This window comes from Nelumbo lutea, chromosome 2, assembly GCF_056320005.1.
Source record: "Nelumbo lutea isolate HS-2025 chromosome 2, American lotus-T2T, whole genome shotgun sequence".
Classification (NCBI taxonomy): domain Eukaryota; kingdom Viridiplantae; phylum Streptophyta; class Magnoliopsida; order Proteales; family Nelumbonaceae; genus Nelumbo; species Nelumbo lutea.
Genome location: NC_142685.1, coordinates 60,453,283 through 60,470,857, shown reverse-complemented (window position 1 = coordinate 60,470,857; position 17,575 = coordinate 60,453,283). Strand labels below are relative to the sequence as shown.

Here is a 17,575-nt window from a genome sequence, read left to right as displayed (position 1 = left end):
TTGGTTTTAAGTAGAAAGTAGAAAAGGGAGAAAGATTTAGTGGCCAAACCCCCGGAGGGGCTGCCTATACATACACTGTAGTTCGTTCAGCAGCGCTTAAGAGGTAAAAATGGTGGGCAATTACATAGGAAGATGGGAGAAAACTGATATGAATGAGGGAGAGAGGGGAAATGTGATAGAGCAATAGTTGTGCTTTTCCCTCTAATTTTAGAATGTTCTTTTCACACATTTAAAATATATGGGAAGTATTTTTTTATAATTATCTTGTTAATTTTCATATTTACCCTTTTGTCATTTAAATCATAGGTCTATTTCCATTTTTAATATGTTTAGCTGGATTTATTTTTAAAATATTCATTTATTATGCTCATGCTTATTCTTATTCAAGAATGATTTATTGGTTTCTAAAATATTCACTCCTTAATTACGCATTATTTTTGTTATTGTGATGAAATATTTAACATTTGTATTTAGTAAAATAGGCTGAATTGACCTCCCTGATTGGTTGAATTGTTTACCACTTTCTTACACGAAGAGCTTTAACCAATCAAAGTACCCCATTTTTTTGTGTATCATTATCATCCTAGTCAAACCCAAAAATAGAAAAAAGAAAAAAAGAAAAATTCAAATCAGTCTAACCAATGTTGTAAGACTCGACCTAGATCGAAGATTGGACCGTAAAAAAAGATGGGAACCAGTGGTCTTTTTGGGTTCTGATTAAATGACGGTTTGACGGGTTTTTAATGGGCTGAACGGATTAACAGCCCGATTAATCGGCAAAACCGGGTCCATTGAAGCATTCCTGTTCAAGGCTTTGTTTTTAAAGCCAGTCCGGTTCAAGTCTTACAACATTGGGTATTGGGCCTGATTTATTTCCGAAGCATACATGACTGTGCTAGGCTTCTAGGCCTAAGACATAATAAGTTAATAACTGGACCCGGTTTACTTAAGGTGACCGTTACGTATGAAATAAATTTCTTTTCTGTTACGTTTTGAAATTTAAAATATTGGCGGTGAAAGACATAAGATGACAAGGATGAGAAGCCTTCCCGCCACTTGACCCAACCTGCCAAATAGGAAACCGACGTGTCATAGACCGGATATACCAGTCGCCGATTTGACTCATCAAAACACGGTCAACCTGAATCTCCGTAAATCTGTTTCCTTATTGATGCAGTGTTTATTGAACAATTTTACCCTTCATGTATCGAGTATTTACGTATAATAAGCAATTAGTTCGTTTTCAGCTCCGAAGAAAGCACTGCATCTTTTGGCTTTCGAGGTCGACTGAACGAGTCAAGCGAGTGAACTCGAACGATTGGAGCTCATAAATGGGGGAAGTGGGTTCCGATTCGTACGAGCCACGTTAGTTACAATTGGCGGTAAAGGTTCACTCGATGGGAGGGAGAGTGGGAGGCCGTTGGCCTCTCTCCAACTAGAATTAGGGCATCAACAGCACGAACTCCTTCCCTCTCCCCAAAACTCGTCATTCCGATTTTCTCTTAATCTCTCTCTCTGCCTTTTACATTCTTTCTATTTCTCTGTATCTGAGAAATAGTAAGGAGTAAGGATGTTTTCAATGGCGATTTTTTAATCCTAAGATTGTAAGAACACTCGATGAAACTTCTATTTAGGTACTTCATGTTTATCAATGACGGATTTATGTTTCGTGCTAAAAAAACGGCAATAGATTAGCAGTTTTTCTTTCCTTTTGGGGCCACTGAATGGTATTTGATTTGATTGTTATTGGCAGGGGACCGGTTGTGATTTTGCTCTGGAGGATCTGAGGAAAGCCTGGGTCTTTAAGGGAATCGTTCTAGGGTTTTGTTTGTATTGATTGGGAGGAAGGCGGGATGCAAAGAGGATTGATCGGGATGGAGAGTTGTCTGGAACACTGATTATTGCAAGGAAGGGGTTTCTGTTTAGGGCTTTTGCGTGGTTGATGATGGAGAGTGAGGAAGTAGTATCAGAGGATCGTGTGAGGAAGAGGATAAAGATGGGGATTGGAGATGAGGGTGTTGATAGAACCGAGGGGTTAGATAGTAGAGGGAGGGTTGAGGCGACGGCGAAGGCTTTGGTGGGAAGATATGTGATGAAGGAGTTTGCAGGGAATGGGGTTTTCCTGGGGAAGCTTGTTTCTTGTGGTAGTGGATTGTACAGAGTTGATTATGAAAATGGAGATTTTGAGGACATGGAGTGTACGGAACTACGCGACTTTCTTCTTGCGGAGGGTGATTTCGATGAGGAGCTTATTGCCAGGAAGGTGAAGTTAGACAAGTTGATCTCTACATGCGATTCAAAGACACCACACGAGAAAATACAGCACCAGACAGTAGTATCTGCAAATAGCTTTGAGAGGTCTGAAGCACCTTGTGTCAGCAGGTTGAGTACTGAACTTGAATCTTGTTTCCAGAAGGGTCCCGAATCAGGTGGGGTTCAAGTTGATGGTGATGCCGACTCTTCTACTGATTCCTGTGAATACATTCGAATACAAGAATCCTTGTTAGAGGCTGAGAGTCCTCTTCTTCCGCCACCACCACCATTGCCTCCTTCCTCGGGCAATATAGGTGTGCCGCAGGAATTTGTTTCTCAACTGTTTTCTGTGTACAATTTCCTGCGTTCGTTTAGTATACAACTATTTTTAAGCCCATTTGGACTGGACGATTTTGTGGGTTCTCTTAATTGTGCTGCCCCCAACACTTTGTTGGATGCCATTCATGTTGCCCTCATGCGTGCACTGAAACGGCATCTTCAGATGCTTTCCTCTGATGGCGCAGAACTTGCATCAAAATGCCTGAGGTCTCTCTCTCTCTCTCTCTCTAATTGTATGTTTTAAGAATTGTCTTGTTGTCGATGGATCATTATTTTTGGTTTGTCCACATGGTACCTTGGATTTCATGGTTTTTTTCCCTTTTTCATGGGCTAAAACTTAGAAATAATATAGCTTTATTGTCGGCAGACGTCTTGATTGGAGCTTGCTTGACACATTGACATGGCCAGTTTACCTGGTTGAGTTTCTTCTGGTGATGGGGTACACAAATGGGCCGGACTGGAAGGGGTTTTGTACTGATGTTTTAAACAAGGAATACTACATCTTGTCTGCATCTAGGAAGCTGATGATCCTGCAGATCTTGTGTGATGATATCATCGAATCAGCAGAACTAAGAACTGAAATTGATATGAGAGAAAAAGTGGAAGTGGGGACAGATTCTGACAGGAATGCAAGGATGTCCGCTGAAAATTGTCCAAGAAGAGTTCATCCCAGATATTCTAAGACCTCAGCTTGCAAAGACTCAGAAGCTATGGAGATAGTATCTGACAAATCTCATGACTCAAAGTCACCATTTCAATCAAGTTCTTTACTTAAAGTTCCTGGAGTGGATATGAATGTTGTTGATGTTGATCCAGATGAGAATAGTGATGAATGTCGCCTTTGTGGCATGGATGGGACCTTGATTTGCTGTGATGGTTGCCCTTCAGCTTACCATTCAAGATGCATTGGTCTGAGCAAAATACATTTACCCGAAGGGTCATGGTTTTGTCCAGAATGTGCAATTAATAAAATAGGACCAAATTTCAGAATAGGAACAGGGTTAAAGCAAGCGGAATTTTTTGGTATTGATCCATATGAGCAGGTTTTTTTGGGTACTTGCAATCACTTACTTGTGTAAGTCCTCTGACTCATTTATTCCTTTAAAATAATCCTTTTTCTAGTTAACATATATTTGAAATGCAACGTAGCCCTCACGTTCTTTTTTCCCCCAAGATTGCTTCTTTCCTGTTGACAGTGTGATATCTGGCTGTCGGACACTAATCCAGTGCTAACACTTACATATTTTAAACTTCTCTACAAGGTTTATGCTTTCTTGTTTATGAACTATTAAATGAATATTTTCAGGCTCAAGGTCTCAATCCACGAAGGACCATCTTGCAGATACTACAACCAGAATGATGTTCCAAAGGTCTTGCAGGTACTTTGTTCATCTGTTGAGCATACTGTGATGTACTCAGCCATATGTAAGGGCATTTTAAAATATTGGGGATTCCCAGAAGACACTAAATTTTCTTTTCCTGAAAGAAGGGAAAATACCATAGATGAAAGGGAAGATGCAATGGTTTCTGCTCTGTTTTATAATCTTTCTGGAAAGGACAATGCAAGTGGTGTAACTGAAAGCAACATGGAGGACAAAACACTATTGGGTCGGGAGAATGATTGCCAAGAACTTTGCTATGTCTCTTTGGATAAAATTAGCCATGTAGAACTTCCTAGTCTCAGCAAAGGTAACGGTGCTACAACTGAACAGGTTTCTGAAGTCATAAACACAAAACTCCATGATCAGTTTGGGGCTGATTCTCTGATGTCTGCTGGGTCAATCTGCCTGCAGGCCAACCCTTCTGACTTGCCACATCAAATCTCAGCTGATAAGTCAATTATGTTAAAGTTTCCTACATGTACCTCAGAAAACATGCAGGGTTCTAAAAAGGAAGATGCAGATGGTATAAGTCTTCCAGCAATAAATAGTCCTTTTAGCATGTCTTATGAAAGCAAAGAAGTTAAACATAGTGGCAATGGGAGAAATAAAGCAGTAGTGGTTGATGGCTGCTCTTATATGGGGTACACTTTTAAACCTCAGGCTTATGTCAATCTGTATATCCTTGGTGATGTTGCAGCATCTGCAGCTGCAAATCTGGCTGTTCTTTCATCTGATGAAAATCATATTTCTGGTTCACAATCTTCAATTAATCCCAGAAAACTTGTGTCTGCAAATGTATCATTGCAGATAAAAGCATTTTCTTCAGCAGTCTTTCATTTTTTCTGGCCAAATTCTGAAAAGAAACTTATGGAGATCCCAAGGGAAAGATGTGGTTGGTGTCTTTCATGCAAGGCTCCCATTACAAGCAAGAAAGGATGTTTATTAAATTTAACTGCCTCAAATGCTATAAAAGGACCTATGAAGATTCTTGGTGGTCTTCGTTCCCTAAAGAGTGTAGAGGGAAATATCCATTGTATTGCAACATATATTTTATGCATGGAACAGAGCTTGCGTGGCCTTACAATTGGTCCTTTTCTAACCTCAAGTTATAGAAAGCAATGGCGTAAACAAGTTGAACAAGCATCAACTTGCACTGCATTAAAGTCTCTTTTGCTTGAAGTAAGCACTTTTCTCTTTCCTTTTTTTTTTCTAGTTAAAATTTTGTTCCAGTTTGATAAGCATTATTTATAACTACTTTTCTTTTTTTTTTTCTTTTTATAAATGCAAATATAAGTATACTTTCTTATAGAATTAAAAGTGTAATTTGGTCTACATAACTTGTTAAGAGTTCTTCTCTACCTTTGGCATCTTAACTCTGTTGACAATCATGTGTTACGGAATGCACATATATTTTCTCTGCTCCACCCCGGTTAATCACCCTTAAAACTTGTGCTCCATTATCCCTTTGAATCTTCCCTCCTTGTCCATTGACTGCACCAATCCAACTTCTCTAGTCCGGCCCAGTGCCTTTCTTGTGACTATCTGAGCCCAACCCAACTTGTAATTTTCTCTTTTGCTAATGAAACCTCTTTTAATATTTCTGTTCAAAAGAAAGGGCAGATCAAGTTTACTAATATGTCCACAACACTTGACAAATGAACCAGAGAAGGTGGGTTGAATGAATTAGAAAGAAGTGAGGGGGAGGTAGTTGATATAATTAGTATGCAATTGCTTCATATAAGAACGAGATGCTGTTTAAAAAGTATGTACTGAACTACTGAAGAGAAAGGGCAGTTCAGGTCAGAGGAGATCAAGGTTCAAAATAGCACAATGTATTGGTATGCATCATATGATATGCATTGGTTTTTGAACCCACTGCAACACTGAATAGATTTATGTTTAAACTTTTGAACCCCATGCTTATTAAAAAAGCATTATAACACCTTCTCACATGTTTATTTTAAAAAGCTAAGGCTGAAAACTAAAACAAAATACTATCAGCTTTTTGAATCACACGATATGCAAAAATTGCATATCCCACATGTTGATACTTCGAACCATGTAGCAGATGTTATTCATCTAGAGGTGGTGAAGGAAAAGGAGAAGATGGGAGATCTAAAAGTCAGGACTTTTACATCCTTGGATTGTGGATAGTTTGTCTGTTATGTTGTTATGCATGACAAATGGTTCCTGAAGTCAGGATGGATACTATTCATGTAGAAGGTAGAGGGAAAGACTAAAACATCCTTGGATTGTGAGAGGTGGTGAAGGAAAAGGAGAAGATGGGAGATCTAAAAGTCAAGACTTTTACATCCTTGGATTGTGGATAGTTTGTCTGTTATGTAGTTATGCATGACAAATGGTTCCTGAAATCAGGATGGATACTATTCATGTAGAAGGTAGAGGGAAAGACTAAAACATCCTTGGATTGTGAGAGGTTTGCCTATGCATTTCTTTTGGAGATAGCAGGAAAATTTTTTGCAGGTTCAGGTAGTGTTGTTTTGAGGTTATGGGGTTTACTGTTAGTTGGTATTTAGAGCATTGGTTGTTCTTGTCTTCATTTCCTAGTTGTTACTGAAACGGGTAGTTATTTGTTGTGTGTTATATAGATTCAGCTGTTCCTTTTCTTTCTTTCTTAAGGGTAATTGCATATGTTATATTAGATCTGAATAAAAGGTGTGATGATCTACTCTGGCCTTTAAATTATGTACAAGAGTTAATGCTATACAAAAACATTATTTGAATCCCTTCTTCTGCAAAGTCATCTATGTCATCTGCATTAAGGTGTGGTCTGTTCCCTAGTCTTTTTGAGAAAGTGAATCAGTCCCAAAGGCTTGCCACTGGCAATTTGGTTTCAACATAATACCTTAGTTGAGCAATGGAAGACAAAGAAAACATGGTGCTTGGCCATTCTGGCTCTGGTGAGAAGCACAATAAACACACCATAGATACCATCTTGACTTGGGGAATGTTTGGCTGCATTGTTTGGAAGGTTTCTTTTCTTATTGTTTTGGCATGTACATCCTTATTATCCAACTTGGCTGATTGAAAACAAGCAAGAGAGTATAAGAGAGGTGATAAGATATCACCCGGAAACAAAAAGAAAATCCTAGAACCAGCTTCCCTCCTCTAAACAAACTTTCCAAACCCCAAAAAGAAAAAAAAACTATCTCAATCAAAGCATCAAGAACCCTATGAACATGGCAAACTTAAAACTCAAACCTGCTTATTCAGCTTTTTGTAATCTTTGCTTCTACTAAAGACTTTCTTTATTTTCTTCACCTTCTTACCAGGCCCAACCCCAAATAGTCCCACTTTCAATCTGGCAAAAACTTTCGGCACCTGAATAGTTTGGTGGTTTCTTTGACTTTTGAACCGTCCTACTACATTGGCAATCTTATCCTCTTTCTGATTTGTAGAGTTTGCATTGATCATTTCTAACTTCAGCTGTGTTCTCAAAGAGGAAACTACCACAGGCTTACCTTGCATAACCACACAACTGCTAACAGCCCATACTGCCCTTGTTAACCTTTCCTGCATATACCAAACCTGACCAAAATGGTTTCTTCCCTATGTTTGTGAGATTTGAGTTTATTAGGGTTGAATTGAGACATGGGTCTGGATTAGTTGAATGTATCAGAAACACCTGTTACTTGCTATTAACTTTTCATAGCACAGTGATACTTTAATGTTAGATCATTTATATTATACAATTACGAATATGGGTAACATGAATAGAACCAAAGGATAAGAAAAAATAAAGGAGAAAGGGATCTGTTTTATTTTTATTGGGTAGTGAAGAATTTCTTTAGTTGATGGGCTTACATGATTGGTTGCTGCTTTTCTGTATGTCATATTGGATGTATCAGCCTGTTTCATTGCAAGGTTTTCTCTGTTTGTTTCCTGTCTTGGAATACTTGATTTGTACTTTCACTTTGATGTCTCTTTCAACAAATGTTTTGTGTTACTGAAAAGAATGTCTTTTGAACTGTGAAAGAGGATAAGATGCAGGTATCTGTCTCCTTTGGTAGTTTTTGGATTTGTATCTGTGTCATTGGTATTTCACATGCATACTGTGTCTCATGGCATTAAGGTATACTTAACAACAAACTTACTTTCTTTTCCTTCTTACAGCTTGAGGAGAATATCCGCCCACTTGCTTTTACTGGGGGCTGGGTTAAGCTGGTTGATGATTGGTCAGTTGAGTTTTCTGTGTCTCAAAGTGCAAGTCACCATGTTGGACCAACTCAGAAGCGTGGACCAGGTGGGAGGCGGAGCAGGAAACAATCCATGACATCCGAGATAACAAGTTATACCTGCCAAGACAATCTGAGGGATGTCAACTGGTGGCGAGGAGGGAAGCTCTCAAAGTTCATATTTCAGAAAGGGATTTTACCATGTTCGGTAGTTAAAAAAGCAGCTAGGCAAGGTAAAGGATTATTTTAGAATGTATATGACAATGCTTCTTCTGGCTCTCTTGTAGACATCACTTGTTTTTGTATAACCTCAGGTGGATCTAGGAAGATTTCTGGTATTTATTATGCTGAAGGTTTTGATATTCCTAAAAGAAGTAGGCGTTTTGCTTGGAGAGCTGCAGTAGAAATGAGTAACAATGCATCACAGCTTGCACTTCAGGTTGTCATTTGAGTTTTATGTTCTAAGGCCATATATTTCCATCTTCATTCTGCCTCTAGCTTTGCTTGGCTTTTCTCAAATAGTATCCACCTTCCTGGCATTTCAGACCTGTATGTTTATACTGCTCATGTATTTTAATTTTAATGCATGTTAAAACTTGTTATGTGCATCAGGTCAGATACCTTGACCTACATATACGGTGGACTGATCTACTTCGTCCTGAGCAGAAGCTTCAAGATGGAAAAGGGCCAGAGACTGAAATTTCTGCTTTCAGAAATGCAGTCATTTGTGATAAGAAAATTCAGCATACTAAGATCAGATATGGAGTAGTTTTTGCTAACCAGAAGCATCTCCCATCTCGTGTTTTGAAGAACATTCTAGAATTAGAGCAGATCCAAGATGGAGAGGACAAGTTTTGGTTTTGTGAAACTTACATCCCTTTATATCTAATTAAAGAATATGAAGGGACAGCTGAGAAGGTGTCTGTGCCATCAGCTAAGGGCTCGTATTTATTATCCAACTTACAAAGAAAACAGTTAAAAGCTTCTCGAAAGGATATATTCTCATATCTTTTGTGCAAGTCAGAGAAGCTAGACAAATGTGCTTGTGCCTCATGCCAACAAGATGTCTTACTCGGGTATCTATTATTTATTGTTTTTAACTTATTGCTGATTTCCCAAAATTTTCACTTTTGTCACAAACTGCCTTCATTTAAATTACTATAAATTTTCTGTCAGTTTGTATAACTGGGTTTTCTATATGGTTTACAGGAATGCAGTGAAGTGCAGTTCATGTCAAGGTATAAAAATCTCTCAGTTAGACCCCTCACTCCTTCCATACAAAATGTTATGATAAACCTACACTCTGTATGCTCTACATGGTGATCATCTTCCAACTGAATGTCATGAAATGTGTTTTTACAATTTAACCAACATGATCTGCCATCTGAAATCTGATTGCATGTTTGCATTCATTGACATGTAATATTCATAGGTTGAGCATTACTGCATTAGCAATGGCCTGAGCAAGGTCCAAATATCGGGAGTATCGTATCGTAACTTTTGATCTTGATACACCTATTTACAGGTGTTTCGGGACCCCATTTATTTCAATAAAAAACCACTTAAAAAATATCTCCAAAAATCAAATTTTGAAAAAAAAACAAAAAAAATAATAATTAAGTGGTGAGTTTTTAGTACCGATATGCCCCTGCTGATACACAGGGGCGTATCGATACTTTGAACCTTGGGCCTGAGCACAGCAGGGTTTTTAGTTGCTTGTTTCTCACATTCAAGCAGAGAAAGTCAATTTAATAGATTGACAATGCCTATGTAAGGAGAGCAAATCCTTGTCCATGTTGGAACTCCAATATGTTTCATGTTTCTTTAGCCAGAAAAGATACACAAGTACTTGCACCATGAGCAAGCTGTGCAAAATCCCTTTTTTCTTAGTAGTCTTTGGATGTTCACTCCATCATATGTTTTAAATGTCCTGCCTTGGTGAGTTCACTTGCTGCTGTATTCTGGCCAGGGTTTTGTCACAAGGAATGTACCATAACTTCAAAAGTTCATATGAATGATACTCTGGAGTTTTTGATCACTTGCAACCAGTGTTACTGTGCCAAAATTGTCACGGTAAATGAGATAAGTAAAAAGTCCCCAATCAGTCAAGTGTCATTTCAAGAGCAAAAAAAGCAGAATGTAGAAGCAGTGGTTGGTAAAGGTTCGTTTCAAAATGGGCATCTTCAATCACTATTCTCTGGAAATATGGGGATCCCTCAAGAAACGAAGCCACCTACACTCAAGTCTAATTTGGAAACCAGAGGTCGGCGTGTGACAGGTCCTTCCTATGGTCTTATATGGAGGAAAAACAATGAGGAGACTGGCGAAGATTTCAGGCTCCGCAACATTCTTTTTAAAGGGAATGCAGATACAGACTTATCAATAAGACCCATTTGTCATCTCTGCCGCAAACCATATGATCATGATCTAATGTATATCTGCTGTGAAACTTGCAGAAGTAAGCCTACATAAGATTTTACATTTTTTGAATTTGTCTTTGTACTTGTGTTCACATATTGGATTTGTTTCTTTTTGCAGGGTGGTATCATGCTGATGCTCTTCAGCTGGAGGAATCCAAAATTTTGGAGGTAGTGGGATTTCGTTGCTGCAGGTGCCGTAGAAACCGCTTGCCGATATGCCCCTATATGGATCCAGAGTGTAGGAGGAAACGATGTGTGAGGGCTTCAAAGCGATCTAGTACAGGGACAGACTCCATCTCCAGAACCATCTGCACACAACTTGAAGGACAGGAAATTAGTACACCAGACACAAAGATGGAAGATGCCGTCATAGAAGATGATGATTCCCTTGTTTTCTCTCTCGAAAGGGTTGTACCAATCACTGAACCTGCATCAGAAATTGGAGATGAATCATATACTACTGGGTCACAGAAACTCCCAGTCAGAAGGCACATAAAAAATGAAATAAATTCAGATGTTTCTGACCTAAATTCAGTTCCATCACAAGTGGTATCCACACTTGAAACTAACAATCTTTTGAGTGCTACAGAGAGAGCATCATCTCCTCAAGTGGGATGGAAGTTTCCCACTGATGGTGTTAAAGATGAGATCATTGACATGATTGACTATGAAAGCTTGAACTATGAGGACATGGAGTTTGAATCAACATACTTCACTTTGGCATCAGAAGATAACGGATTGGATCCATTTGATGCATCCATGGGCATTTCAGGGAATTGGGGCAATTCCTCTTTTAGTGGTGCAATTGCATCCTACAATCCACCTGAACAGTATGGAATTGATACTGCAGAAGGTAATCAAGATTTTACTAAATCTTCAGAACCCATTGTTAGCAGAATGCTTTGTAAGATATGTTCAAGCACAGAACCAGCTCCCGACCTTTCCTGTGAGATTTGTGGGATCTGGATACACTGCCATTGTTCACCATGGGATGAGAGTTCTTCTGGGGCAGACAGATGGAGGTGTGGTTACTGTCGGGATTGGCGATAGTTGGGCTGTTTGTTTGGCTCTGCAGTTTTTGGCTTTCTATTCTCTTCTTGCAGAGAGGTTTGCCACTGGAGAGCTTAAATTGGCCATAACTAACCTTTCTGCAATAGCAAGCCAGGGTCTTTGGAACTCTGCCAGTGAGGGTGCTCAGAAACAACATGTTTGGAAGGAGCAGAATTTTGGAGCAATTCCCTCACAAAAAAGCTTTACAAAAGTGACAGATGGATAATGATTAGTTCCAGAGGCCCCTTAATTTATTTATTTTTGAATAAATCAGGGTTCAGGCACTTGGGGACATGCCAAGATGATGGTTCCTGCTGCTTGAGAATAACCTAGTTTCCTTCGTGGGGACTTGGGGTTTTACTAACTAGTCTAGTTAGTTTGATAGGTAAACTCGTGGACTTCCCTACTAAAATTGATAATTAATGGCCTGAATCAGTTCTAGGGGCATTGGGGTCATCTTTCATTTCTATGGTCTTGACTCCAATATTAAAAGATAAGCAGATTTTTGCTGGTGCTTATCATGTATGAAATGTGTACATCAATCCTAGGTTCCTGTTAGAGTGGGAGATGGAAGATTCTTGAATCAAACAAGATTCTTTTTTGCAAGATGGATTTTTGCAAAAAATATATTTGTTTTGCTCCAAAATGGTTACCCCTATAAGTATGTTGTTATTGCGAATGCCTGTGTAATGGAGTGATTTAGACTCAGTTTTGTAATAAAAAGGAAATTTTATGTTTTATGTTTTTTAATTTTAAAAATTAAAAGAACAACAAAAAAAATTGAGGATTGGGAAGCAAACGGAGGAAGAATGGGAATAAGCTGCGGATCAAGACTCCGTTTTATACATGTTTTAGGAGAGGCCTATGCATGGACTGGAATTAAAAGATGCCCATGTTTTTTGTGAGGGACTGATAAGATTTGAGTTTCCTAATGGATGGAAACTAAATTAGGTTTTTTGTTCTTTTGCGGGCAAACAGGAAACTGAATTAGTTATGGGTGAGTATAAATGATCGATTTTTTTTTTCAAAAATTCAAAATAATGACAATTTTTTGAGGGAGTGATTAGATAGAGATTCTTAACGAAAAGGAAGCTGGATTAATTGTGGGTGAGTTAAATAGTCCCATGATTAATGTTTTATTTTTTTAAACATTTTGAAAAGTAGTAAAATTACAAAATTTTTAGGAGTTGGGAAGCAAAGGGAGGTGGGAGAATAAGTTGACAGACCAATTCATTTTATGTGCAAATTAATTAGTCGGGTAGCTTGATTACTGGCCCGACCCGACTTGATTTGGTCGGTTTTTTTCACCATTGGTCGGTTTTGGGTTGTAAGGAGGGCTAAATCGATAATTCAGTTTGGTTTTGGTTTTTATGTGTAAAAACCGAAGTTGAATTGAATCGAACCGTGTAAGTTAGTTTCTGATTTCATAGTCTTTCCCTAACTAGGTAATCTTTATCCTAGTCTATTCTTTCTAGTTAGTTACTTATTTTTAACATTAAATAGCAATAAAATACTAGTTAAATGAGAATTATTTATCTTTAGGATTGTTTTTCTTTTTTGAGTAGGGAATTTTTCACCAAATATAAGGCTGTTCACAAACAATGCCAAACCGACCAAATTGACCCTTCATGTTTGGGTTGGTTTTGCTTAATGGCAGGTTGGTTTCGGTTTGCTCTTTAAGTAAACCAACTAGGTCAGGTTGGTTGAAAAAAATATATTAAACTGACCCAACCTGACCCGTGAACAGCCCTACCATTACAAGTGGTATGTTATTGATGGTGAAATGAAGTGTTTATTGAATAATATTGTTTCATTGATTATTTCTTTTTTTGTTTTTTAATAAAACAGGATTGCACTACACACAACGGGGGTAGTGCGCCCCCAAATATCATCAAAACAAATAAGAAGAGAGGAAGGGAAGCTAAGCTAAAAACTAAGGAGTCCGACAAAGAAATTTGTGCCTCATTAGCCAATCTACCACTTGGTTAGCTACTTGGAAAATATACTGGTACAATAGACCTCTATTAATAATGCTTCTCAGCTTCCATGGAGGCTCTACCTTCTGGTTGAGACAAGAGACGGTCAACTTTGAATCGCCCTCGATGGTGATTGGGTGGGTATTCCCTGAAATTCAGAGCTAAATTATGGGCTTCTCATTTTACTTGGTTTATAGTGTAAATTCCAAGTTTATATGCTTTAACATCCAATACACGACAGCAATGCTAACAACAATACACATCCCGTCATTGAAGCGTAAGGCATTAAGATTTATTTTTATATTGCCCAGATTAGTTTCCAAAATTTTGCTTCTCTAATATTTCCTATCGTAATCCACTACTCAAGTAAGGTGTGATCATTTTCATTTGGACCCTAATAGTGATCCATAGTTGTTTCATGTGTGAGTTCTTAAAATCGTGTACAGTATCTACCTCATCTCCACAGAAATTGCAAGAGACATCAATGTCTAATCCTCTTTTCCTTAACTGGATTTTTGTATAGAGCTTATTTTTAAGAAGCAAATAGAAGAAAGTTTTGATTTTTGGAGGGCATTTGATGTTCCAAATATTTGTTAACCAATTCGTATAATTATTAGGCCCCAGAATAGAAGAGCATTTTCAGCAGATAATCTGATTTAATGGTAAAGGGTTAGGTAGGATTACACTCCTAGATAGCTTTGTTCTTCATATAGTTAGGTGAAATAAGGATTGGCCTAATTTCCTACCACAAATGGTCGGGGACCTTAGCTTGAATTTTAACCTCATTCCAACACACTCTCTCTCAAAATCAATCATGTCTGAGATCCTGAGGTTCCTGCTAGTTTTTTTTTTTTGTTTAGAGAAGAATTTCTTGAATGCTTTTGGTATTTACGTCTACTGACCCTGATCCACCCCTCATCTTGATTGGATTACAGGAGAGATATTTCAAGGACAAAAGGACTTTAAGATCATCACTGGACCAGAACTCTGGTGGCAATCCCGGTAATCTAATCCACAGACCAGCCATTTCAAGCTTGGATTTCAGGGGGTGTTATAGCCAGGTTTCCAAGGGATAGTTACCAGATATTTCACATTAACCATCCATGGGCCATTTTTTGTTACGTTATTGTAGTTCGCAAGAGAGGAGAAAGTGATTAGATAAAAGCCGTTACCTATTGTTTGGACTTTTGTTTCATTGATTCAAGCATGGTGAAAGATAATAATAAACGAGGATGTGTTTTGAGTAACACATTTCCTTTCGCTATTATAGAATTCATGGAGAAAGTGAAGCAGGAGCCTGCAAATGATTTGCTATACTTGCCACGTTCATTTATTTGCGAATGGCCATCGAGTGATTTCATTCTATTTTATTTTATTTTATTTTGATAAACATGCGATTTCATTCTTTTGAAATTTGAATCACATTTGTGCACATCAAGTGTTGCTACTTGCTAGCACACCTCAAGATTATCACAAGGCACTGCATAAAAAGCAACATAAAAAAAGCAATTTATAATTATGCCCCGTTCGCTTTTCGGTAAGTCGCTTACCTGGGTAAATGTACTTATTTGGGTAACTGTTTTTCATGAAAGATTTATCCGAGTAAATGCATTTTTCCATGTTTTTTTTATTTCCCATGTAAATAAGGTAATGACAATCTTAACCATAAAAATTCTATTATTAAAAGGGGTATTTTTGTCCCATCCATGTATTGACAACTTTCCCATAGATGATAAAGTTTACCCACCTAGGAGATGGGTATTGATGAGAGCGAATTTGGCCCTCCAGTGACATCGTGACACATGGCATCTCATAATAGTTGGATGACACCCCGACACCACCTAGACAATGACTTGCCTTAGCCAAAATAGTGGAATCCGATCTGGCAACTTGCCTCTGTTGCTAACCTGGTAAGAATCTAGCTGGCGACCTTGTCCACAATTTAGGGCGGCTTGCAGCACCTCGTCCAGGGACGACCTATGGCACCTCGTCAGTACCGGTAGAAGTGACCTCGATGAGGAACAACCTCCCTCGAAGGCTTGCCGACCTGATTGAGGTCCAGGTGCCGACCTGTGAGATGCGCTTGCTAACCAATTCTGCATGCATATCCCGTCACTCTCGGGTTTCTTGGAAGTTGGCCCCCACACCGAATGTTTTGGAGTAAACCGAACAAGGCGCGAAGACTGGTCTATGTGCATGGCTACCTCTGATGACATTGGACCGGTTAAGCACGTCTTCTTAGAGACCTTGGACGCAATGCATGAACCCCACACCAAACAATGTCTATATAAAGGCACCAATCCCAATGACACAAGGTATGTGCGATTATTTGCTCACTATCTTACTAGCATACAAACTTTCACATCGTACAACTTAGTACTAACTTAAGCATCGAAACGACCACACCGGGTCCTCTGACACTGATTCCTTGCAGATCTATCTGAAGAGCTACACAACTCAACAATCTAACCTAGCTCGGCACCCGAACAACCTCCTAATTCAACCCAGTCAGTTCGGCATCCAAGCCTTCATTCAACAAAAATCCTCCAACTCGACCTCTGAGTCATCAGCCACTAGGAAGTAGCCAGATAACTAGAGAGCAACCAGATCGCCTACCATCAATTGGCACCGTCTGTGGAAAACACAACAAAAAGCTAAGTTCTCACCTGCTAGTTTTCACCTTTATTAACTCAATGACATTTTTTAGCAGCACCTACATCAAGAACGAAGTGTAAGTTACTAGGGGCAAGAGCACTCATGATGAACCTTGAGAACCCCTCTATGACAATCAAGTTCAGTGCCCCTAGCACTTTCTTAAGTAGCAACCGTGTCGAACACAACACTCTCATTACCCCAGACAAACATACCGCTACCTCATGTGAACGCCCCTCTCCCCGCGGTAGAGTCATTTTTCCGCCAGGATTGAAGCACGATAGTTCTTTGAGCTGAAGCATGAATCTCCAAATGTGGGCATGGGAGAAGTTCAGTGCATTCATTCTGCCACAGAATAATTAGCAGTAGAATGACCTCAATGACCAACAGTCCAGCGATAGGCACCTTGGAGTAAGGCCGGCCCCGCAGAATAATCAGTAGTAGAATGACCTCAATGACCAGCAGTCCGACGATAGGCACCTCAATGACTAGCAATCCCGCGAGAGTTGATGGTCAATAGACTGAGTAGCTCTACCGACCTCAATTCATCCCAGACGAGCCTCGTCAGCCCTCTTCGCGAGGTCTCCCCTATAGGTTGAGCCTTTCACGGCTCCAACGGGAGTCAATGACCTATAGACTGTGCGAACGCCCTTGCGGGTCAAGCTTTTCAAGCCTCCTATGCGAGTTGGCGACCTACAGTTAGTAGAGCTGCTCCCATTGGTCGAGCTCCCTATGGCTTCTCATAAGAGTAGACGACTAGCGTCTCCGAGGGCTGATGTAGTGTAGCCATGGCATCAACCTACCGTCCAACACAGGGAGTAACGTATGTATCAACAAAACTCACAAGTAGAACAAAAATGAACAACCAGCCCGGTTAAGCCTTAGCGATCTGGCCTAGATTGTCTCTAGCCCGAATTGCAAAGCCTCACTACTAATCGAGCTCTTCATGGCTCCCCTGAGAGTTGGAAATGAACTGAATGTGGAACCGGCCTCATAGGTCGAGCATTTCGTGGTTCCCATGAGAGTAGGTGACCCATAAACAATAAAGCCACCCCCTCAAGGTTAGCCTCCCATAGCTCTAGTAGGAGCAGGCGGCCAGTAGTTCTAGGAGCAAGTGTAGTACATGTACGCCATGGTCTCGCAAGCACCTACCCAGGGAAGCCAATCCCACGCAATGGCATAGAAGTAGCCACATTCACAGCTACTACGGAACGGCCATCCACTTTGGCGACCTGGTTGAGTTATAAGGAAAAGCCATACCGCTTTTTAGGCAAGGTGCCCTCAAGGCAACTTCAAAAACACGAATA

At 39.5% G+C, this 17,575-nt stretch overlaps 1 protein-coding gene across 1 annotated transcript; it reads left to right on the top strand.

Annotated features, from left to right (window-relative positions):
- The first annotated feature begins 1,403 nt into the window (after window positions 1-1,403).
- LOC148871042 (DDT domain-containing protein PTM-like) lies at window positions 1,404-12,380 on the top strand. Its single transcript, XM_088967321.1, has 10 exons — window positions 1,404-1,634; window positions 1,754-2,799; window positions 2,960-3,667; window positions 3,899-5,153; window positions 8,109-8,403; window positions 8,485-8,609; window positions 8,783-9,246; window positions 9,380-9,408; window positions 10,140-10,628; window positions 10,709-12,380. Exons 2-10 carry the CDS (start codon window positions 1,943-1,945, stop codon window positions 11,638-11,640), a joined length of 5,154 nt encoding a protein of 1,717 aa, XP_088823447.1. The 5' UTR covers window positions 1,404-1,634; window positions 1,754-1,942; the 3' UTR covers window positions 11,641-12,380.
- The last annotated feature ends 5,195 nt before the right edge of the window (window positions 12,381-17,575 follow it).